Here is a 25,357-nt window from a genome sequence, read left to right as displayed (position 1 = left end):
ACAATACATATATACAAGTAAGATGGGAGCAGCATCCCATAGAATTTGGGTGCACATCCTTGTAACTTGTAAACCAGGACACAGTAGTCTGTGCCTTCGAACAACTATGAGCTTCAGACTCAAGTTCCATTAGAACCAAGTTACACAGAGCAACCCCTAAATGTAATAGAAATATCTGAAGCATAAGCTGAGCCACACTCAAAAGGAATCTGATAAATAGGTTCAGAAGTACTATTATGGAAAAAGCACGATATATTTTAAATCCCACTTTCTGTGCTGTTAACAATAAAAGCTCAATACTTTCTGCAATTGAACAGATCTAGCTATGAAACTGTGAGCACTATACCACTGAGGAACCAAGGTATATAAAGCTAATAACACACTGTCCAGTCCTAACAGACCACAATTTCTTGCAGCCCGGATAGACATACTACTACAGCCATCAGTATTCTTTTCACAACCATCACACATGTAGGGAAGGAAAGGATCTTGGGGTACAACTGGACATAACACATTCACTCACTGAAGAGCACTTACCGTTCCCGACTGTGGCATAGCAAACACATCAATCACTCTGACAGTATAGTCATCAACAAATTCTCCAAGCATCAGCCCCATAACTTCCATGGGAACGCCAGCTCGACCATGCTTCAACATCTGGAAAGAAGGTCAAATTCTACTGAAAGACTGTTCAAGGGATACATTTGACTCTGCTATGTAAAGTAATAAAATGAACTTGAAATATCCATGTAACACCAAAGGTCTGAAGTTAATACATATACATATTCACTCCTTTCGTACTACAATTGGCTTAATTTAATTACAAGGTCTTATTTTCTTGAAAAAGCTGAAACTTCTTCAAGCTATGCAAATCACTTAAAATACCCCCTTCCCCAAGGGCACATGCCACAATAGCAGACAGAAATTCAAGAGTTTGTATTCAAAAGACAATGGGACAGTAAGACACCTTGTTTGGCTTTGAGAAATCAAGGTATGAAAATGTTTTAAAAATAGTAACATTACAACAACTTATGCTGTGATTCAGATAAAGGGCAGGCAGGATATAAATTAATTGAATGAATGAATGAATAAATATTGCCCAAGAATAGAATACATTATTATTAGTAGTAGTAGTAGTAGTAGTAGTAGTATATTGTTGGCATTCAAGGATTACTGAAGTGTCTCACTTGTTCATAGTGGAGAAAGATATATGCAGGGCTTTGTGAAATATCATCCAACAAAACACAAATACTTACCTTCAAAAGCGCAAGGGAAGAGATGTAAACCTGTTCAGCAGTGTCAACTGCAGGAGCGTCAGTAGGAGGCCCCTAGGCAAAGAAGAAACACATCACCATGCCTTCAGATTCATGTATAAAAGGTTTTATTCTAGAAAGGCAACGCATGTACACATTCTGTCCTATCAATGACAGCATTTGACGTACAAGACAAGAGGAATCCAGATCCCCATTTTATAGCATCTTCCATCTCCCTCTTCTGCCCATCAGTCTCCAACTGGTCTCCCTAAAAGATTCAGCTGAATAGCAGGGGAAGCACCTGAAGGGCCAAGGGCTACAAGCTGGAGGAAGAAAACCTATCAAACCATCTTCCTTTGTTGTTAATACATTGAACTATGAATCAGAAGTCTATACTTCCCACCTTGCCACTGTCACAAACTCAGTATGCAGCCCTTGGCATGCCACTCTCTTGGTCTCAGCCCAGCATCTGAGCTATGAGGATAAAACTGACCAATCTTACGGGGGGTTGTTGAATGGAATACAGCACAATAATGTGAAATGCTCTCAACACTTTAAAGTAGCCTTCAGCCTTTGGTTCCCATATGCTGTTGGGAGTACAACCTCCCCAAGACAGCTTAGACAATCGCCAGGGATGATGGGAGTTGCAGTCAAAAAACATTTGGGGACCCAAGGTTGAAAGCTGCTTTAAAGCATCATACAAATGCTAAGTATTCTTAGTGGATTAGCATGTGCGTGCAGGCACACACAAACACACGTGTCTCTGGATCCTGGCCAAAGTCGATAAAGAGCACTTCCCTATATAAACTAGTGATTTAGTCTAAGTGACGATAATTGTGTTTCTTTGATCATCTATCTACTCAGTATTTAAAAATCAAAAATACTGTGCTTAGTGAAAATCTTATCAATGATACAGGCTTGGACTCCAATGAAGTTCTATTAGTGAATTAAATCTTGCAGGAAGTCTCCTCAGATATATATATCTATCTATCTATCTCCAACTCACCAATTAACTGCATGTTTCTTACAGTGGTGTGAATATAAATGCTGCTGGGCTAGCATGATTAACTGGCACCAACACAAACACAATTTCCTTTGCTTTCCCTTTGCTTTGTCAGTTTTCAGCTAAAGAGGACTTGAAGAAAAAGGCTATGGGAGCACTTTGCAGATCTACTGGTGCAGTGAGAGAAAAATGGACCTCCAATCCCTAGGTGGAAAAGCTGTGAACAAAATACTGTGCTCTTTGCTTCATGAGTAGCTAATAAAAAATTAGCACAATTGTCCTAGGTGTGAATGATGGCCGAGGCCAGTGCTGTGTATTGCTCAAGTGGAGAATGCCAACTAGCATTTGAGAGGGGGAAAATGCCCTTCCTGGGAAGCAAGGTGCTTCCTGTGAATGATGACAGTGGTACTAAATCTTTTTCTAAAAGTGATTGGTAAGCCTAGAATAAACTCCACAAAGAATAGCTTGTATATATTGATTATCAAGGATGATGATGAAGAAAATCAGTGATTTTTATTTTATTTTATAGTGATGTCTTGCTTCTTTTAATTGTATTTGAAGCAGCAAAAAATGCATTAAAAATAGGAAATAAAACAAAAAGTGTAGCAGTACTGTACATTAATGGGGGGTTGGTTGGGGGGGGGAGAGAAGTTGGTGTAAACAGGAAAAAGCTTTTTACATGCCTTCCAATGACAGCAAAAATGAGTATTTACTTCTCTGGGAAGGGAATTCCAATGAAGTGGGGCCTTAGTGGACAAGGACCAGCCCAAAGTCCCTGCAAAAAACATCACTGTAAGAGCTGCAACTAACAACAGTAACTCTCACCTGATGTCAATGGGCTGTGCAACTCTGCATTAATAGATGCTTCCTGAAAGGCACTATGAAAATAATTGTCATAATTCTTTGGGACTGCAGAGACTTAGGGGAGGCATATCCTGACCAGGGAATCAACCACTGACCAGGGAACCAACAGCCACTAGAAGACTGCAACCCCTGCCTCCCAGGAATAGCATCCTGGCAACTTGGCCCCACCCATCCGCCAGTGAATGAGAAGCTGCTCCAATGCTTGCTTTCCTCTCTCTTCCCATTCCCACTTATTTGCTACATTTCAATTCCACTTTAGACAATATTTTCTCCCAAAGTAGGTCACATCAATTGAGGGCGGCTGTCAAGCTTACAAGCTGGAAAACTGGATATAAATTTTCTCTGAATATGAAGGTAAGAGAAAATTGCGAAAAAATGAATGAGTAGGTGGCATACAACACCTGTCAGGATTTTAAAAAATCAATACCAACTATTCACTGAAATGTTTGAAATGTGGAATATAATTGGGAAACTTTTTTATCATGTGTGGTGGAAGTGGGAACTAGCAAAAAAAGTTTGGGGAAAGATCAGTATTCAAATAATCAAAACCTTTGGGTACAAAGTTGCTTGCCAACCACTTATGATCTTGCTAAACTATGTGAAGGATTCAGTTAAGACTGCAACATAAAGAATAAATATCATATATGATAACTGCTGCTAGGATTATATATATGCCAACGTGAAGGCAGCCATCCATTCCATCTGCAACCAAATGGTTATGAAAAGGTTTTCCACATATGCTGCCAATGGCAAAAGTGAATTATTATTTAAGGAATAAGTAGGGAGAAAAACTGGAGAAAAATTATTTCATAGGGTATGTATTAAAATGGTCATGGTTTTTCACTCTCTCTCTTTTTGCGTTACTAAAGTGTCTGTAGGTTAATGGTTCATTTGCTTTTTGTTTCCCCTATAAGGTAGCAGAGATTTATGCATTTTTTTAAAAAATTCTGTATACCGGTATATTGTTTCAGACTAGCTTTAAATTATCAGGTGACAATGAAAGAAATAAAAAATTTCAAAACCAAAATGTGCAGCAAAAAAATCCTTATTAGCTAAAAAGTCCCCAACCCATTGCAGAGCCCAATACTGCCCTTTAGCTTTGCAGTCCAAGGGGGATGAGAGAATTTTTTCCTGTTGTTATCATCTCTATTAGACTGGGAATTTGAATGCAAGGATTGGCAACTTTTAATTTATTACTAGTGCTTACCACCACTGGGTTGCATCCAACAAAGTCTTTGTGTTGGTGCAAAGACTTCCACTTTCACAACTGTGCCCCTCCAAATCTGCTCCACAACAGATTGGGGTGGGGTACAGAAAGAGGAAGACCAAGTCCCTAAGCAGAAGTCATGGCACTAACCAGATGACTAAACTGGATGCAACCCATTATCATCAGCTGGAATAGTGTGGAAAACCAACATGCTGAAGATAATCTGGAGTAAGTAACTTGAGCAAAAGATGTATATGTTTGTGTGTGCATAAAAAGAGGCACTGGAAACTGAAAAAGGGGCAAAGGAGCATAATGGGATTTGGTAGAACATTTTCCACAAGGACAGAAACTATTTGTAGTATGAGATCTAGGGGGCAGTAGCACGGAAGCAAGGAAAGGGAACTGTAACTTCTTGCCAATGGCCTATAGCAGGGGTGCACAACCTGCAGCCCTCCAGATGTTGTTGGACTACACCTCCCATCATCCCATATGCTGGTTGGGGCTGATGGGAGTTGTAGTCCAGAAACTAATTGGCTTTCGCCAATGGGGCCTGTTTATGCCCAACGCAGTCAGCTAATACTAGAATGTGAGTCGTTCAAGTATTTCACATTTTTACCTGAAGTGGAACGACACTTTCTACCCTCTAGGCCTTCACACATTGCTGCTTTGCTCTCAGTGGTGTTCACAGTGTCCCTTAATTTAGCCACAAGTTATCAATATACATGCACACACTATCCCGCCTCTACTTTGTTAGAACTGCTAAAGAAAATATCCCTAAGGTTTACATAGCAAAAGTGAAATGTACTCAATCAGTCAAAATACAGACTCAATACATCCTACTCTCAAATATTCTAATTGAAAGAGAACTACTATATATCAATTACTTCTTCAGTTTGCTTAGTGTGGCTACCCTTAAATGTTGCCAATGTGGATACATTTTCACATTTACTTAAAAAAAACACATTCAACTGTATATGGACATATGATTGCAATCCCAAGTGCAGTCTTGTATTTAAGGACAAGCTTTATAGCCAGAGATGCAAGGAACTGCTGAGCAGGGAAGTGCAGTGGGTGGCTGCAGAAGAGACAAAGTTTCTGGTCCTCTTCTGATAGCACACTGCAGGCTAGTACAGTGGTACCTTGGTTTACGAACTTAATCCATTCCGGAAGTCTGTTCTTAAACCAAAGCGTTCTTAAACCAAGGTGTGCTTTCCCATAGCAGCGGGGGACTCAATTTACAAATGGAACACACTCAACATGTTCTTATTCCAAGGCAAAGTTGACAAACCAAAACACCTACTTCCAGGTTTGCAGCGTTCTTAATCCAAGTTGTTCATAAACTAAGCTGTTCTTAAACCAAAGTACCACTGTAGCTGCTGCGGACTTCTTTACAAGGCTGCCCAATTCCATGAAAACAATGTTAGTAACTTCCATAGTGACAGTGGTGTCCGAACTTTTTTCAAAGGGGGCCATATTTGATGAAGTGAAGGGCCGTGAGGGCCGACCAAAGTTGCAAAATTGTTACGATTTTAACCCGAGAAATAAACCAACCGGCAGGCCGGATTAGGCCACCGAAACGGACTTTGAAAATGTCTGGACTAAATGCAGTGGTACCTTGATTTACAACCATAATCCATTCTGGACATCTGTTTGTAAACCAAGACAGGTTGTAACCCAAGGCGCGCTTTCGCCAATGGGGCCTCTAAAAAAAAATTGTTCGTATTAAAAAAAGGGGGGGGGTTGTAATCCAAAAGAAAAGTTGTGAACCGGGACACGCACTTCCGGGTTTGACCTGTTTGTAATCCAAAACGTATGCAAACCAAGGTACCACTGTAACCTGAAAACCTATAGCAAAGACACAGCTGGTTGTGTTTTTGTTCTGATACAAAATGTCAGAAATCTGGACAAGTATTTAAACCCATATTTTAAAATCAGATGAATTTAAAGAAAATCTTCTCCCAATGACAGCTAGTCTTACAATGTTCAGCCCCATGAAGAAAAGCAGTAATGCAGCAAACTTCCTTCAAAAAAAGGGAAGATGCTAAATCACTCACATAGAAGCTGATTATTTAATTTATACTGAAGAATGTTGTCTAGAGAATGCCCTCTGAAAGTTGCAAGGAACACTGAACCTTCTTAAATCCATACCATAACCAATTCCTTTGCACGCTACTGTGCATATCTGTAAGCTCGTTAATATGTTAACAAAATATATCTATAAACCCCAAACTGTCAGGGGGCCTCATGCTGCCCCCCTTTTTACCTTCCAGCAATGTTAATGAAGGTGCATGCAGCCTGAACACTGAATTGTTAGATTACACATCAACCCTCATCTGCCAGTCATTTCCCATTCCAACCAGTAATCTACAAAGGTGACAAAAAGTAAATATACTTTTCTCCGATATACCAGATGCATCAAATTCCCCTGAGATTCAATGTGCTAACACCACCACCAAGGACTGAAACTGAAGCAAGCCTTTAATTTGGTCCTTTACTTTTAACTAAAATAAGCCATAAAAAACAGAACTTAAAAAAAAAAATAACCCAACATTAAAGTTCTTTTGTACCCAATGCATACAAAGCAAGGGGGGAAATCAATCCCGATTATACTTTTAAGAGGAGAAACAGATGCTTCTTCCTGACTAAACTGTCTACCAAGTGTTAGTCAGTGAACTGACCTGCCTGCAGGGCAATCATATCAGTCGTAAGCCGTATCAATCATTTCTTTTAAGCCCTCGCTTATTAAAGAATGGAGGATTTAAGGTAGACTCACACTATTAAAAATCATTTCTTTTATCAACATTTAGCAACATAAAATGCCTCCAAAAGCCTAAACGAGCAAAGATAACATAATCAGCTCACAAATCAATCAAATGGGGTTAACACAAGACACTACTTTTCTTCAGGAGCATTCAGATATGATCCAGTTATAAAAACTGTGACTTTTCCTTGGGCAGCCCTTGTTGACTAAGTGTTAAAAAAAGGCATTTGCCATTATAACAGCATAAAACTAACGCCTCAGAGTGTTACCTACTCAGGCCTTTTAGCAAATTTGTTAACACTTTTAGGTATATTACTCCACCTTTCTCTTAGTGTGAACTGGTATCAATTATTTAGCCAGTTTTATTATGTTATTAGAATACCTGCTGATTAATCATGAATCCTAGTGTCACTTTAGAACACTGCCCTTCACTTGCATCATGCATTTCTTCTCTTAAATACAAGAGATGCAAGATTAAACAACTGACAGAGCTACAAAAATGAACACCACCAACCTGGAGAGAAAAAAATGATACCTCACTCTTGTCTTACTCCATCAGAGTACTTTAAAAGATTATCATATATATCTCCCCATCCATAAAGGTTTTTAAAAGTGGGACAATTAAAAAAAAATCAAATTGATGTCGAAATCAGTACAAATGAGCTCTCTGCAGCTAAACTAAATTCTTACATGAGAGAGGGTGAGATCGGAACCAACTCCAACCTTTATTTTCACAATTAAAACCCCTTAAAAAACACACACAACAAAACAGACACAAGCAAATGTACAACTATCCAACACTGTCATGTTTATTCTTACCCAGCAAAGTAAAAAAGAGAACCTTTTAATACTTAATTTTGTGAGTATTAAACAACTAGTGTGAAAAACAAGATGCATGTAAACTATTTCTACTGCCTCTGCTTCAATGACTAGCTGAGACAACCTGTTATAGGAGGTGTTAATTGGCAATAGGAGTGCAAGTCAGAAGCATGTTCCCCATCGTCCTAACCCAGCAAGGCTAGGTCATTAAAGTGGAAATGAATTCTTTCATGCTGACTTAACTCTTGGAGTGCAGATTTTCAGCTGTTACACCTACAGACAATTGAGAGAGTGTGTTAAACCACTTGCCTCTAAAGAAGAACCCCTCTATATCGGGTATAATTTATATTTATTATTCATGAAACTTATTCATTAAAAATATAAATAAGTTTAAAGGGTTTTTAAAGCATTAATGCATACCTCCCTATAGGCAGTTTCAGAACAAAAGCAGGATACATATATTGTAAGAGGCATTGCCATCTGTATATTTGGGAAGAAAGAGTGTAAGACAAGTGGTTTTTCTTAACAAAAGTTAAATAATGCTAAAATCCCAAGGTAAAATTTGTGTTTAATCCCATCAATAGTTGTTAAAATCATCTGTACACTCCTAAGCTTTTATCTCTGCTCATGTTTTATATTTGCAAGGCAGGGAAAATTTGGGTGTTCATGTATTTGGATATTTCTATACCACCATCACCATATAGTCACAGGGCAACGTGCACAGGGCAACCTCTACATATTTCTAAAGCCAATTAAAACATCAATACAAAGTAGACACAGCATAAACTAAAATGAAAAAATCACGAAACAGCAATGGGTGCAATACAAAACTGCCCTCAAACAAGTTACACTTCACCCCCAAAAGCCTGGCAAAAAGGTATATCTTTACCTTCCTCCTAAAAGACTGTAATGGTGAGGTGAAACACATCTCAGTGGGAAGAACATTCCAATGTTTTAGAGCCGCCACTTATAAAGTCCTACTATGGGTCCTTGCACTGCTGACCCTGTGCTGGACAGGGACCATCAGATGGACTTCAATGGTTGATCTTAAAGACCATGCTGGATTGGAATAGGTGAAGGTGTTCAAAGTACCGTATAGTACACACATCTAAGCAATACCATATGCAGCCAGTGTGTGAGACCACAAGAATTGAGAGACAGAGGTTTAGCTCATATTCCAGCTCGGACATGAGGCTTAGTGGATGAGGTTGGGCCAGTTGCTATATTGGTGCCCAAACTCTCTTGACTGCATTGTTGTTGAAAGGAGACGATGGAGTGTGGGGGACATGCACATCACGCTAACTTGTTGGTGGAAGGGTGAGCTAAAGGACAAAGAACTTCTACCTACCACAAAAAATAGTAGTGTCCAAAAAATACCTGTAGTTATTACCTTCACACGAAACATAGCAGTAAGATGCGGTCAGACACCCTTTTCAATTAATACTTTACAAAAATGTTTTCTGAAATGAGATGATCTACATCTTGCTAGAAATGTCCATTTTTGTTGTCCTTCAGAGCTAAGGATAGCTACATTAGAGCACTACAGGAAGCCACCACACCACAGTTATAAGCAGCAGACAAGTCATGTTTAATGTACCAAAGAAATCTAAAAAGGGCAATTCTCCAAGAGTTTTCAAGCATCAAAATGCCATTCCACACTATGCAACACACTTAAAATGACTAGTCCCACTATTTGGCTCAGAGGAAAGAACTTAAGTCCATTTGCTTTTTCATGAGACAAATGTTTAAATGCCATCTGTAGAGATTACTGGTGGACAGTCATATGAAGGGAATTTACTTTCTGAAACATTTATAAGGAGACCGTAAGGAGCACTGAAGCTGACGGAAAACATATGCTCAGTAAGCACTATTAAAATTAACAGAAAAGGGAAACAAAGAAGAGTATATAGCATCAATATATGATTTCTGGAAATACTAGAATGTTCTAAAAAAAATCCTTCCCCAGTCCATTAGAAGCAATTTTGTCAAAATTATGTATATATGTATATATGAGATTCTCTGTTGCTCTAAAAAGCATATGAATAAGTCAGAGATCCTGGAATACTATTCATGTGTACATTCTATAAAGCTTAAAATCTTAGTTAAAATATCCCATGAGAATGGACAATTAATATGAACCTGCAAAAAAGCAAAACTTTACGAATGGGAGAATGCATACAGCTTGATACAGGGAACTCAACAAAATGTATGAAAAATATTGCATGTGCTTTCAAAAGTCTACTGGACGTCATGTGTGTCTCATTCCTTGTCTTAAAAACAACAACAACCCGATACTTGTATACTTTCGTTGCTTGGATATTTTCAATATTTATGGAAGCTTTGTGATTTCCACTGCAGGGGACAAAGCCAGTGCTGCCCCCAACCTTCCATGACATTTAGCTCAGCTATTTCACCGAGAACACACAGAAGCCATTTTACCATAGGAGTGGGTGGGAGGGACTCATCCCACATCCTGCTGTGTCTCAAGCTGAATGGGAGATGCATATTCACCCCTTCCTCTCTGTGTGTGCGAGGAAGGCTCTGTATGCATAGGATCTGCTGGCTTAGCTCAAAACATGGCCAGAAGCAGGCAGGTTAGGAGCCAAGCACTCACTTTCCTGCCTTCCTCAATCTTCCAAAAGGTTGAAATCCTCTGCAAATTTTTGGGGTGTAGGAAATGTAGAGGAGGAAACAACTTATTTTCCTGCCCTTTCCAACTAAAGGGGTATCGATACAATAGGCTGCTTACAGGCATTTATTTTTTTCAGAATCTTGAACTGATTCAATGATTGAAGTAGGTACCCAGTGTTCTTGATGATGTGATAGCCTGTTAGAAAAGGAGACAATAGTAATCTCCTGACCCAAAGATTTCCTGATGATCACTACTAAGCCCAGTTCAGGAATGCAGAGTTCCCAGCATGAGAACAGATGCTGCTTAAAGTTTTTCTTTATGCCCTTCCTCATATATCTTGGCTTTTTAAAGAGGTTACTTGAGGGAAGAGGTGGGCCAACATACTTCTGCACACCTCTCCTCTGGGCTTTTCATTAATGCTTTAGAACCTGTTCATGCACACATTGACTCAGGAGGACTGAGGAATATGCCACATTAAATTCAATTAAATTCAATTAAATTAGAATTAGCATAGGATTGCAAGCTATATCTGAATGGGTATGGATGACCAAAAACATTGTTTATTAACATCACTTCTGCCATACTCTGTAGCAGAGCTTACAGGAAATTAACAACATCCCTGAAACCCATTAAAAAAAATCAAACAATAGAACATTAAAAAGAAACTTTTAAAAATATGTGCCTGGTAACCACAATGCCAGGATGCAAGTTCCTGAAGTGTAAGAAAGGCCTAACGTGTTTATGGTTCAAGACAAGTTAGAAGAATGCTTGCATTCAGATTTTTCAACAGATCGTTCATCTGTCATTGTAAAACACACAAAAGGAAACAGGGCCTGTGAGTTCAACTTCTACATACATTAGATCAGCATGTACAAAAGGATTTTTAGATCACTGGCAGGTCTCTTAGGTGCTACAGGTTTTATCAATGAGTTCTTTAAAAAAAAAGGAAAGAGTTTCTACAGAATCAAGCAGTGCAGCACTTGAAACCTCTTTCAAAGTGACAGTTTTCAAGTGCCATGTACAATGCCCTAATCTGGAAGTGTCCCAGCTAACCCATCTGATCAACAATTTCACAGATGGAAGCACTTGATGCCTAATTGGCAAGCCCATTATTCAAACAAAATAGCTATTTGCAATTCTTGCTTCTTTATTTCCAGTTGAAGTGCTAACGCGGCTAAGAGACAGGTCACCCCTCCCCCCTGCTCCTTTCTAAAAGAAGTGGTCCACCTTTACATTTATTCCCAGAAGACACCACTTAAAAGCATCTAGCCAAAATTGCAATAAGCAAATATGGCAAGATGCTATGTTCTGCATTCAAGGACAGACTTAGCTGGCGTTGCAGTTACTCTTTTTGAGGGCTGTATACAGTGTTACTCTGGGTTATTTACCCACCCACCCGCATCATCATGTCACCAGCTGTCAGTGCTATTGTGCACTAGAAATGACATTTCAGAATTCAGAAAAGGAAATGCAGTGAGAAGAAATGTTTAATTTACATTAATAAATTATATCAGTAAATTCCAAATCCTTAGTCAACACAAGGTAATTGTATAGTTACCCCCTACAGCCCTGGTGTAGGCAAAAGGAAGATGGGCATTTACTGGTAGATGTCTAGGTGGTTAGCAATATAATAGCAAGGGGCTCTGGCTCCAAATTGTTGGAACAGCAGCAAAAACAAAACAAAAAGTCTTTTCCCATCTAAATTAGGCTGCTGATATTAAGAAAGCAGATCAGGGGTGAATTTGGGTGTGACAGGAACTCAGCTCAACTCACTACAGGTACTGAAAACACATTACTAGGCTCTGAATGCACTCAGAAGCATAATTGTTTTTTAAATCCTCATTGTGCATCTATTGTACATAGCTCCTGTTAGTAGATCTTGGGGTTCTAGAAAAAAAACAAAGTAGGCCTGCCAAGCCTAAATCATGCCCACTCCTGCTGCAACCCACTGGAGAAATCCCGCCTTATCTGCCCTGTACACAATAGACATGAGCAAACATGGCTGTTGACAACACCAATCTTTCATTATAAAAGCCACCAGTCTTATTTGAAAGAACTGGTCCCCATACTGCTCACTGGAAAGAATGTCTATGAGCCAGGCCCAGGTTCTCAGCCACAATTCCACCTTTTATAAAGCAGGAAAAAATTTATTCATTAAATTTATATCCTACTCTTCTTTCCAAACAGTGCTCAGGGCAGTTAATATAAGATCCAGTGATGCTGCATGCAATCAACCACTGAGGTTTTTTTTTGTTTTTACAATCAAGCAGTATATAAATTTTATGAAATTGATAAGTAAACACCCAATAATTAAAATGACCATTATAAAAATGACAGCGCCCAAATGCACCAATTCCCTGACAAAGGCCTGGCCAACAAAAATGATGATCTTCTGCATGTGATTGTTAAAAGAAAAATATCCAAGGCGGAAAATGTTGCATTTATTACACTTTCAAAGGAAGAAGCTATTTAAGGGGCAGATCTGCTCCAACGCTTATTTATTCTATTGTACCTCCCCTATACACTCAAGGTATCTCTTTAAAATAGGGTCATCAGAGGCAGTCTGAGTAACTTTAAAGTAAAAATAGGGAATCTCAGGCCTGGGGACAGAATGTGGCTCTCCAATCCTCCCGACTCTCCTCAGCCACATTACCTACAAGCTCTACTTTGCAGCTTCGTGCTTTTGCCTGGCTGGACTGTGCTATTGAACTCTGATGTTTCTTGCTTCCCTGGAAGGAGAATATGTGAGTGCAGAAACTAGCTTAGTGCCTTAATGTAAAATTTACAATAATTGCCCCATCCGCTGTTGCTTCTGGCTCCACCCTCCCCTGGCATATGATCACTGGAGCATTTGCCAAAAGAGAACGTGGCTCTTGGCCTGCAAAAGGTTCTCCCCCCCCCCCAGAGGTGAAAAGCCCCTTCTTTCTCCAAGGAGACAGATAATGGCCACATTGAGACTACAACCCTAAGACCAGTTTTTGGTAATCTTAGTTTGCAAAGAAGCTATGATTTGAGGCGAGTATGCAAGCCCAAGGTTTATCTCTATTTACATACAATCCTCTAAGCCAGAGCTTTCCAAACTGTGTGTTGCAACACCTTAGTGCAGAGGTATTCAATGTTTTTGAGTCCACAGTTCTTTCTGCGGCACCCCTGTGGAGCCCAGTTATGCCACCCCTTGCCTGCAAGGCAAGCAGCCCCTCACTCCTTTCTGAACACACCCTTGTGGGGTGTTCCTCAGCCTCCTTCCTTCTCCCCTCTCCTTGGCAGTCCTCTGTGACTACAGATGCCCCTCCTGGTCTCTGAGCTGCCCCGCCCCGCCCCCAAGAGAGGTGCCTCCTCACACTTCCTCGCAGAGGCCTGGGAAGCACCCCCTGGCCAGCCCCAAAGGCACCATTCACCTGGGGAGCTTGTAACCAGGGCTACTGCAACAAATAGCTGGGCAAGCCTTTAGGAGGCAGAGATGCAAGAGGGCATCAGAGAGAGGGAGGGAAGGAAAGAGGGGAAAAGGCCAGTGTTGCCTGCAGCACCCCTGACTATCATTCAAGGCACCCCAGGGTGTCATGGCACACTGGTTGAAAACCACTGCATTAGTGTGTCTGCTGCAGTGTGTAGGTGTGTTGCGCGAACGCTCCCCACACTCCTCCCAGGGCTGGAAACAGGTGAAACCTCGTTTACTAGTAAAACTGAATTACTGTGTCACAAAATGATGCATGCCTAAAAAGTGTCACCAACGTGAACAGTTTGGAAAGTTCTGCTCTAAGCCAGTGATTCCCAATTAGCTACATATGGCGGATCCCATTTTTCAATAGCCAAGCCATGGAGTCCCCACCTTTGAAAATTTTGATCTCTCTCTAAGGTAGTTTTTGTTTTGTGAATGGTGCCACGGACCTCCTGTGTGGGTTACGTGGACTGCCTGGGGTCCATGGACCACCAGTTGGGAACCACCACTTTGAGTTTTATGAAGTAATCACTAATTGTAACATTTGTCTCTCAACTTGTCAGAAGCATCATTGCTACAGTATTGATAGCCAACATCAGACACCTAACACAGCTCCCATTTCAATTTGAACTCCCCGCCCCCGCCCCCCAAAAAACCGCTCTAGAGAATTGAGGAATCGTATGGAACAGCACAGTTGTCCAAAGAGAAACTTTTCTCTATCAACTTTATCCATGCCATTCATAATCTTGTAACTTCAATCATGTTATCTCTTATTCCAACTTTTCTCAAAACTAAACCAAATGTTGTAACCTTTCACCAACTCCACAACGTCCTTTGTGAGCTGATGTAACCAGAACTGTAGACAGCATTCCAAATGTGGTCTCACCATAGATTTGTGCAACAGCATTATGGTATCAGCAATTTTATTTTCCATTCATTTCCTAATGATGCCTAGCATTGTATTTTGCCCTTTTTATATCTGCTACACACACACAATGCAATTGACAGAAATAATATTCCCCATGCTTTTGTTAGTGGGGACCTCCACAGGTCAAAGGGCCGCAGTGGTTGACTGCGACTAGAAGTTCTATACCACAGTTATTTTCCTATCTTGAATGTATCCTCATTTATCACTCCTCTCCATTTACGTGCCTACCTGGAGAGTTCTGACTGACCTCAAGCCAAGAGACCCCTCTCTAGCATCACACGAAAAATATCATGCATAATTTTTCAAACAGGTATTCTGCTGCATTATCTCTCCCTCTAATGGAGAACTATTGCTAACAACAGTTTTGCTTATTTGCCTTTTTCATCATGAAATTGCGTTACAAAACAGGTCACCAAAACGGAACAAAAAATTGCAATGCAATTTTATAATAAACTGAGCCACGGGAATTAAGTTTAAATGTGTTCTTTTCCCTGATTTGGTGAGAGAAGTACCATTACAATAATTACAAAGCCTCTAACCTTCTCCGTTTCACTCTAAGGAGAAATTCTTATAGATTATGCCTAAATGCATATCTGTTAGAAATTTAAAAGTGGTGGACTTTCAAGCTTAATTAAATTAAGATAGGCTTGAAAAGAAACTGCTACGGACTTGGTTATCAATATGCCAGTAGACAGCAGTGATAGAAACATACCTGTACATGGAAATCATTGCCACAAAAGACCTCAGGACTTAAGGTATGGCATTTTGTTGTGAAAGAGAATAAAGATTACATTGGGTGGAAGGTCTTGGAGGCTTTATTGGAGGAGCTGTTATTTAAAATACCGTATTTTACGCTCCATAAGACACACTTTTTCCCTCCTAAAAAGGAAGGGAAAATCCCTGTGCGCCTTATGGAGCGAAGGCTTCGCTCCCACTGCCTCCCCTCATCCCCTGCCGCGTTCGGCGGGAGGTGGGGGGAGGCAGCGGCGATGTTGCTGGATCATGCCAGCACCTCCGTTCACCGAAAGAAGCTTCTTTCGGCGAGCAGAGCTGCTAGCACGATCCACCAACATCTCTGCCGCCTCCCCCCACCTCCCGCCGAACGTGACGGGGGATGGGGGGAGGCGGCGGGAAGCGAAGGGGATGTTGGTGGATCGTGCCAGCAGCTCCGTTCACGGAGCTGCAGGCACGATCCACCAACATCTCTGCTGCCTCCCCAGCAGAGGGGTGGTGGAGGAAACAGCGGGGATGCTGCAGCTTTCTTCACCACCCTGCGCCCCGATGCCAAAAGCAGGCTTATCCCCTGTTGCTTTAAAGGGACATGGGGAGGAGGGGAGAAACCTTCTCCCCTCGTCCCCATGTCCCTTTAAGGAAGCGGGGATGAGCCGCTGTGAAGGGAGAAGGGGCTTCCCCTCCAGCGCCCCCCTCCCAGTTTTTTAGAGGAGGAAAACCAGGAAAATATTTTTCCCTGGTTTTTCCCCTTTAAAAAACAAGTGCGTCTTGTGGTCCGGAGCGCCTTATGGACCGAAAAATACGGTAACCATCTTCCTGTACCCAAAAACAAGCATGAAGTTGCAGTACTACAGATCTCTTTCCTTACACATACCAGTTAGTTTTCAATGTTTTTAATTTGTACTATGGCTATGGTGATAACCATGAGGTCTGTGTAAACTAGGTCTTTTCACGTTTACATTGCATCATATGAATGAAAATTGAACTATCATCACTGACTAAGCCAGGAAGGTTTTATTTGCCAATTCATCATCTGTGAACATATGATCCCACATGACTAACAAAAATATCCTACAACTTCACACATTGCGCACAGACAAATTATGTTTGGAAAGTTAAGGCAGTGCAATAATTTACACTGATGTATCAGACAAAGCAGGCTTTTGTGTATGAAAGTTCAAGCCACAATAAACATGCTTTCACGTTGACACAAGAAACCCTGTTGCTGCTTTTGCTGCAAGAAACATACACAGCTCCCCTTCAATAATTCATATAATGTTCACTCAAAACCATGCAACAGTGTACCCTCTTCTTTGCACTTTCCATATTTCAGCTTTCTGCGGATATTTGATCATATTGGGCTTTTCGTTTTGATGATTAAAAGCAAGAATTTAGGGACTGTAATTAAAAGTTTTTAAAAAGTAATTAACATACTGTATACTAACCTGTCCCAGACCAGGCATACCTCCTCCAAGTCGTAGAAGTCTATCCATGTTTTCTAAAGAAAAGAAACAAAAAGAAAGCATACCTAGATTCTGATCTGTTTACTAAATTGTTCCCCATGTAATTCACCTTCAGTCACTCAGTATGTCAAAAATATTGGTAGTAATTACAACACAACATCAGACTTCCTGTTAATTAACACCACATATTAATTCAAGAAGCTGTCTTCCATACTAATTAACAACCTTACTTTAACTGCATTGGTTTTGGGTTATCCCTGGATTTGAAAAAGACAAGCACTTCTTGTTTTTTTATATATAGCATTTGCAAAAATCATTGACATTCTCCTCTCACCCCACTTACCTGAAAAAGCATCTACATAGCAAAGTAAACAAAACTCATCACCGGTATAATAGAATTCCCATCAATTTGTCCAGAACGCATCAGTATAAAAATAATTCAAAAGTGAAATTTTTTAACATCCTCATTAGTAAGTTCTGTGCTAATTAACTTACAGCTTGTCAGTTAGCATCAAAACTACATGTGAAAGACGCTGAACAAATTATAGATTTCTGAATTAGCATCAAAAGCTTTTCTTAATGAACTCATTACACCAAAAGAATGCTGTAAACATTAAATGCCTTTAGTTAAAATACTAAGGGCTACAGTTCTGTACATTTCCAATCTTGTTAAATACGGAAATAGATTAAGTCATCAGCATTCTACGATTTGTTATATTGATCTAGTCCTAACACACCTCCAGGTACAACATGTAATTACTAGGTTCTGAAATCCTGAATATCTTAAAGCAAAAGCAAGCATGCATTTAAGTGCTCAGAATGGCTAAACTTCCTGAGCCAAGGCTCAACAGGCTCTAGCACCAGAACTTAAAAGAGGCAGAACGTCTCTCTCACCACTATCAACAGAGTCCACATTCCCAAGATGAGTGGTAAAGGCTTCCTGGGCAGGAGGCATGGAACAGGGGTGGATAAACTCTGGCGTGCAAGCCTAATTTGGCCCCCTAGCCTTCCCTATTTGGTCCGTGAGACAGATGCTGTCAAGCCACACCCACCTGCCCTACACCTGATGTCATAAATATGTCTGCTGAAGAGCTGCTTGAATGAAAGACTTTGCAAATTGCTTTGTCCAGCACTTAAATTAATGAATGTTAGTGCGTCAATGAGTTGTGGTTAGGGATTTGGAAACAAAGGTGTCAAAGGGTCTCTCTCTAACAGATGATCAACTGGTGACCAGTTAAAGAGAGCCTCTTAGAAGGTGCACTAGGAATGCCAATCAGCACACACATTCAAAGGAGGTTTGCTCTAACCGACAATCAACTAGCTAAGGAGTACAGCAACTTCTTTCAAGTTTGACAGGTGGGTGGTCTTGCTCCAATCTAGTTCCCTCCCTTGGCATATAACTTCAAGCAGGCCTAGGCATGGGGTGGGGTGGGGTGGGGTGCACTAAGAACCTCTCTCTAGATATGCTTGCTCTAGATCTGACCTAAAACTATGACGGGATTTAAGAGACAGGGATCCTTCAATACTTCATCTACTGATTGCTACAACTTCTCTCTTCCTCTGTGTCTATACAGTTGGTAAGAATGTAATATGCAATTTGCCCAAAGTGTTAAGCTACCTTTTGGTCTGGTTCCTATTCATTTCTGAATGAGTAGATAAATACAGTCAAGGGATTCTTTGTGCACGTGAGCTCCAACATGTAGATAAAGCTCCCACATATGCAAATGTGGCCTTTCAACAACTTCAGTATCAGGGCAGCTCTAAACACCACCATCTGCACACGAATGAAGCTCCCCACCACCACCACTGTAGCTCCAGATTGACTATACTTACACAAAAGCTCCATGATGGAAGCTTTGGAGCAAGCCAACAAACTTCAATATTATATCCAACATTTAACTCATTTAACTAAATTTTTATGACGAGAAAAGTTTCTAAGATTTAATAATTTGTTCAAAAGTCTTAGTGAGAAAAGAACTAGCAGTAAAAGACCCCTGGCTTTCAAAGTCACATAAACCATAGGTGCAACATGGAACTAGCTTTCTAATGCAGACAAATGTTCGCTGAAATACTCAATAATCAACAGATTATTGATACTTGCAAAGTGGTGGGCGCAGGTGATTGATGGTGCCTGCAAACCCTCTTTTGGCCCGGCTGCAAGTTTACCTGCTCCACACCTGTCCTAGATTAGGTGTAGGCAGATGGCTATGGCTTGGCCAAAATGGCTTAATTATACCCGTGGGCCAGAAGTATCTCACTGCAGCTCTATATAACAGAATTATGTTCCTAAACAATTTAAGTAACACACAGCCAAACATCTAAAGCAGGCATGGCCAAACTTGGCCCTCCAGATGTTTTGGGACTACAACTCCCATCATCCCTAGCTAACAGGACCAGTGGTCAGAGATGATGGGAATTGTAGTCCCAAAACATCTAGAGGGCCAAGTTTGGCCACTACTGATCTAAAGGAATAACTAGATCTATGCTATGTTTACCTTGTACTCACCTGGTTTTCTGTTCCTTTAAACAACTCTCTTCCTGATCTCAGCTGGATGTCCAAATTCTAGTGTAGGTAAAGCTTGATTCCAACCTAAACAGAAGGAACAACAACTATTTAGAGTAAGAGAGCATTTCCACTGCTTTAAGTATTTAGTGCTCATACATATAGTCAAGAGCAGTGTTAGAAACTAGGACAGAAAAGCCATTTGCCACATGGCTCCTGAAACCTAGGTTATGGGCCCCACAACAGAATGTCTAGCCACATTTTTTTTCAATTCAGTCAAACTTTCTATTTATTTTTTTGAAACACATGAACTAATACACAGTTCACATCAGTGACACATTCTTAATCATATTTTAAAAAGCAATTCTTAATTGGACAACACAAACATAAATGGGGCTCAGCCCCTACAATAGTGGCCCAAACCATGTTATTTGAATTAATTAATACTTACAAATACTGGCATATTTTTAACACACACACATATTGGAGAGGCAAAGGGAAGGTCAGCCAGTGATCCCACTTGGGGGGCAGGAAGAGGCAAAGCGGCACACTGTCATGCCCGCAATGGCAGCAGCTGTCAGCGCCAGCCTAGTGAGGTGACCGACACTTCCCTGCACAAGCAGCAGCAATCTAACTTGTGTGCAGGGTGGGGAGGCATTTCTCCTGCGCCCTCAGTGGTTGGTGGCAGCAATTTTCCTGTGTCTCAGTCGCCACAAATGGCGCCAAGGCTTCTTAAAGTGCTCACAATCTGCTAATCCCTGGTCGCAAAATGCACCTGGTGCTTGGCTAATTTCAAACCCTGGGCAATTGTACTGTTTATTTTTAAAGTACGGGTGGTGACAATTTTGTGCGCATTCAGTAGGAAAGGGTTTTATGATTAAAGAACTGACTTTGAAATTGTAATTTTGTAATGCTAAAAGAAACATGCATATTATATTTGGAATAACAAATGATTTTCAAATACACTCAGCTTTATTTTTAATTTTTTTAAAACCTATTTTTTATTAAAGATTTCTTGGTTTACAAAACTATGTGTAATGTCTCTTTTTTCAAGCTTTATTTCTTGATATGCATATCAGTTTAATGAAAAGCTGTGTGCGGAAATATTTTTAAGCTAATAATAAAAAAACAGAATTAGCTAATACATCCTGGAGTAACTCTCCAAGCACAAGCTAACTGCTATATTACCCATGAAAACTCTTCCTATTGTCCACTTGAATCATGTAACCTTATCTCTTATTATCACATTTATAGGTGCTAAATACCAATTTGATTCAACTTGGCAAATTAAAATTGTCTATTTAGCAACACAGTGTAGCCACTGTTAAAACCTATCAACAATTATATAATGGACTTTGAGGTTGCCACACTATGTATTTAAAACTGAGGCTCCAGAGGTGAAAAGATGGGCTGATTGAATGAATAGTAAACTTTATCCTTCTGCCCTCCACACAGATTCAGTGTTACATACAAGTGCTGCCAATCCTTAAGGAAGCTCCTAAATCCACTTTGAAAAACAAGTTTCATTATTGTCCTCAAAGAATGTTTAGGAGACCCCCTAGCTCATTTTAATCTTGGTTGGCAACAGTAACACAATGCAGAACCCATTTTATTTTATTAACGATTAAGTGTTATACAGTATAAATACCTTAAATAAAATGGTAACATTTCTAAGCGGTGTTTACCAGATTTAAGGTGAAAGGCAGAGGGGAAGGTTTGCAGGCTTCACAGATCAATCCCTAAATCCAAGATAATTGTAAGTCTGCACCAGTCCCAAGAAAATGTTGGATGCAAGCCTTTATTAGCCATTTACAGTAGTTAAACATTTCATGAAAGCTGAAAAAGCATTTTTCACATTTTCATATGGGCAAGTTTTTTGCAGATGGATGCTGTTGAGGTGCCAAAAAATAATAGTAATTTACAAGTACACCAGGAGTTCTGCACAAATGCAACAGGATCTCCAATTATCATAAATATTTGTATTTGCAAATATTTATGCATAATGCAGTATTGTTTTAATAACTATTCCAATGCAAAAATGCTACTTAGAATTTTAAGCTTGGGGGAAGCGTTGCCAAGAAAACAATGTAAACATTCTACTATTGGTTTTGTCAAACATTCTATTAATAGCTAGTTATACATTCTTTAATAGGCTACAAGATCCACAAACCCATTTTTCAATTAACTTCAACACCTACCACATGTGTATATGAGAATTCTCTACCCAGACATTCTGGGATGACAAGAGAAAGCTATCAATTATGTACAACAGAAAGAGACAGGGGGCCTCCCACCCGGTACTCTATTTCTCTTGATTTGAACTCAACTGCTAGACAAGAGAAGACACCTTGCGCTTTTTCCTGACACAAACTGCCAAGTCATTTCCAAATACTGCAGCATGAAACCAACTCAAGATTAGAATTCATCTGTATCAGTTTTGGATCATATGAAAGGACTAGCTCCTTGAAAAATATGCAGCCTAACTGAGTTACTGTACTTGTAAAAACAAAATTGATTACAAGATCCAATGCTGCACATAAAGCAATTTGCTAGTTTGGGCTAATTTTGTTGTTAAATTTTTGTCTTGCTTTTTCCATCTTATTTCTTCTGTATGTCCCTTATTTTTTCACAGAAGACGCTAAGCTAGTTAATATACTATAGTAAAGTCAAAGAACGTAACATTGGCTAACAATCACTAAGCTACTACATGAATTTTATTACTCTGCAGTTGGGAAACCACAATAAAACATATCAGTAGAACAATACAAAATCATTACAATGACTGGCTCATCTTGAAGTGTGAACAACTTTATAGGCCTCTAGTGTAAAGGAATAACTTGCATTAGAAAGACATGGGGTCTCACACAAACATATCTAAATAGGAGAATCAAGAGAGATGACACGTATTATAAAGCCCCTACTATGCTTTCTTCTGAATAAAAAACATAAAGATAGTAAGATATAGCAAACAAAAGCTTTGGTACACAACTTCACAGCTACTGTGTTGGAGCAGTTAAAAATAGCTAGATTTTTATTTTAAAAGATGGGACTACAACCACCACAGGGAGTTATTGGGTTCAGAGTTCTTATCAGAGGCAGCAAGAGATCACTGGACAGCATCCTCAGTTCAGGTGCTTTTTAACAGCACCCCTCAGTAAAACCTCACCTGTTTCTACAATTTCACACATCGCACATGTTTTTGAAAAGGACCTGAAATTATGGAAACACTCCACAAGTTCAAAGCAGCATTTTGAACTTGGGAGGCCAACAGCCCTCTAAGTTAAAAGGACTTACTCCCAGGGTACCTGGGTGCAGAGCTGCAGACTGAACACTTCCCTCTCACCTCAGGGTTTTAACCCCTATTTTCCCAGTACTATCCGTGGCAGAGAAAAATCAAAAGTTTGACAACCTTTCCTTCCGTCCTTCTCTTGGCAACAGCTTTAGATCAAGATGAAGAAAGAAAGAGACAGTAGTCAGATTATGATGGCATAACCAAGCCCTACACTTTCAAACAGAGCAAGTCAGCAATGGAGGATTTGTATAAACAGGGCTGGGGAAAATGTGACCCTCATTATGCTGCTAAACCAACAGTGGGCGGGAGGAGTGTGTGTGTATGTATTCATATGTGTGTATACATAGATACATATGTATATATATGTGTGTGTGCGCGCGCACGTGTGTAGGCCACCCCAAATATATATTTTCTAATGCAGGCCACAATAAATAAATAATAAATTTTATATACACACACATATATATTTGGAGAGGCCTGCATTAGACCAGCAAAGGCTCCTGAACCAGCTTTTAAACAATCATAATAGCAACGTGTGTGTGTGTGTGTGTGTGTGTATTTGGGGAGGCCTGCATTAGACCAGCAAAAGGCTCGTGACCCAGTTTTTAAACAATCATTAACAACAGCATATATCTCCTCCACCGAAATTAGAAACCCGAGTCCCGATGGGTCAGAGAAGCACGCCGGCCCTTGCTTGTGAACTGCGTCTTTCGCAGCCGCCTCTGATTGTTTTAGATCCTGGAGATCAAGATAAAAACGAGACGAAGTCTCCAGCGCCCCTTGCCAGGCCCCTCACCCCGCAGCTATCGGATCATGCTGGCAGGGGCCTGGCAAGGGGCTTCGTGAACCCAACGAAGCCCGGAGGGCAACCACGCCGGGTACTCGCTGCCCGCAGAGCCCCCGTCAAAGGCCGCCCTCACACGCGCTGGCCCGAGGCCTACCTGCCGCTCAAGCACTTCTGTCTCACCGACAGCCGCCGCCGCGCTCGCCGCCTTCCGCTCAGCCGGGCCGCGATGAATCAGCCCGTTTCATTCAAAGCCGGCGCACCGTCTCAGGCCTTCCCCCTCACGCCTTGCACTCTCGGCAGCCTTCCCCCGAACACTTCCGGAGGCCAAAGGGCGACGCCCGTCTTTGGCTTCCTCCCTAGGCTTCCGTTCCACGGCGGCAACCAATAGCGCGATCGAACTCGGAGCCATGGCGACGGGACGTCCCGCCTACGCTGACTCCCTTTCGCCGCTTCTGCTGCTTCTCCGGCTACGCCCCGCCTCCTGGGTTGCCCGGAGCCTCGTGGCCTCAGCGGTGTTGTTCCCTACCTCCCCCCTCCCCGCCTACGGCGTACAACGTGAGCGCGTTTGACCGTGTGTTGGTACGCGCGGGACTCTAATTGGCTACGATACCCAGCGCGTGCCTGTTTCATGGTTGCTGTTGTTTTGAGACTCACTCCCGCATCTATTTATCTATCCGCACATTCAGCACCGATGGCTCTTCCCTCTCCAAATAATCCTGGGAACTGTAGTTTCTTAAGGGTTTTTGGAATCGTAGCTCTGTAAGGGGTTTTATTTATTTAATCATTCAGTGCTTTTTTTCTGGCGGTAACGCATACCCCTAAACATTTTGTGAATCTTTGTACTTTTGTCCATTTATTTATTTTTCCCAATTTGAACTATAAAATGCTGATTTTCTTAAGTCAAAATGAGAGTTCCCCTAAACTTTTTTTTAAGGAAAAAAAGCACCGCATTCATTCATTATTTTTTTTTTTTTTGGCCAAATCATTTTTATTAAGCTTTTCAATACAACAGCCAATCAAAATCACATTGAAACATTCCAAATTACATTCCAAATTATTTATACAATTATCAATAAAAAAGAAAAATTCCAATTCTGCCAAATTATTATTTAATTTTTTGACTTCCCATGCTTCAAACGCAGGAGGTGTCTAATCAACTATTTTCCATTGCTTCCCTTCCTTTCCGCATTCATTCATTTTTTCATTTATTTAATTTGCATACTTCTGTATATCCGCAAGTCTCCGGACGGTTCACAAGATAAAATCATAGCATAAAAACACAAAATACGTACCATAAAAACAACCCAATAGCCCCAACACATTTTAAAAGGGCATTGGATGTCTGTCAATCAAAGGCCTGGTTAAAGAGGAACATTTTTGCCTGGCACCTAAAGGAAACTACCGTATTTTTTGCTCCATAAGACGCACTTTTTTCCTCCTAAAAAGTAAGGGGAAATACCTGTGCGTCTTATGGAGCGAATGGTGGTCCCTGGAGCTGAATTGCCCAGGGGCCAAAAGCAGATTGTGCTTTTTATTTTACAAAGAGAAAAGGGAGTGTTGAAAGGACCCGCTCAGCAGCTGATCAGCAAGAGATGGGAGAGAGATAAGAGTCCCCGGCTCCCTTTCAGCCCCGCCCTCCTTTGTTGAATGTGCTGCAGAGGGAGGTTGTTTGTT

At 40.7% G+C, this 25,357-nt stretch overlaps 1 protein-coding gene across 2 annotated transcripts in view; it reads right to left on the bottom strand.

Annotated features, from left to right (window-relative positions):
- PSMD14 (proteasome 26S subunit, non-ATPase 14) overlaps positions 1–23,650 on the bottom strand; it is a 58,965-nt gene extending 35,315 nt beyond the window's left edge. The window contains exons 1-5 of one of the 2 annotated variants that reach the window (XM_033165864.1): positions 23,539–23,650; positions 19,597–19,691; positions 17,084–17,136; positions 1,257–1,328; positions 538–657 (exon numbers count right to left, since the gene is read on the bottom strand). In XM_033165864.1, the coding sequence (XP_033021755.1) occupies positions 538–657; positions 1,257–1,328; positions 17,084–17,131 (240 nt within the window). In that variant the 5' untranslated portion in view covers positions 17,132–17,136; positions 19,597–19,691; positions 23,539–23,650. The remainder of the gene's footprint in view (positions 1–537; positions 658–1,256; positions 1,329–17,083; positions 17,137–19,596; positions 19,692–23,538) is intronic. The other variant, XM_033165856.1, reaches the window with a different exon arrangement.
- Positions 23,651–25,357: the final 1,707 nt, after the last annotated feature.

The sequence above is a fragment of the Lacerta agilis genome, chromosome 1, assembly GCF_009819535.1.
Source record: "Lacerta agilis isolate rLacAgi1 chromosome 1, rLacAgi1.pri, whole genome shotgun sequence".
In the NCBI taxonomy this organism is placed as follows: Eukaryota; Metazoa; Chordata; class Lepidosauria; order Squamata; family Lacertidae; genus Lacerta; species Lacerta agilis.
The sequence above is the reverse complement of the archived record's forward strand: the minus strand, read 5'-3'. Positions and strand labels throughout refer to the sequence as shown.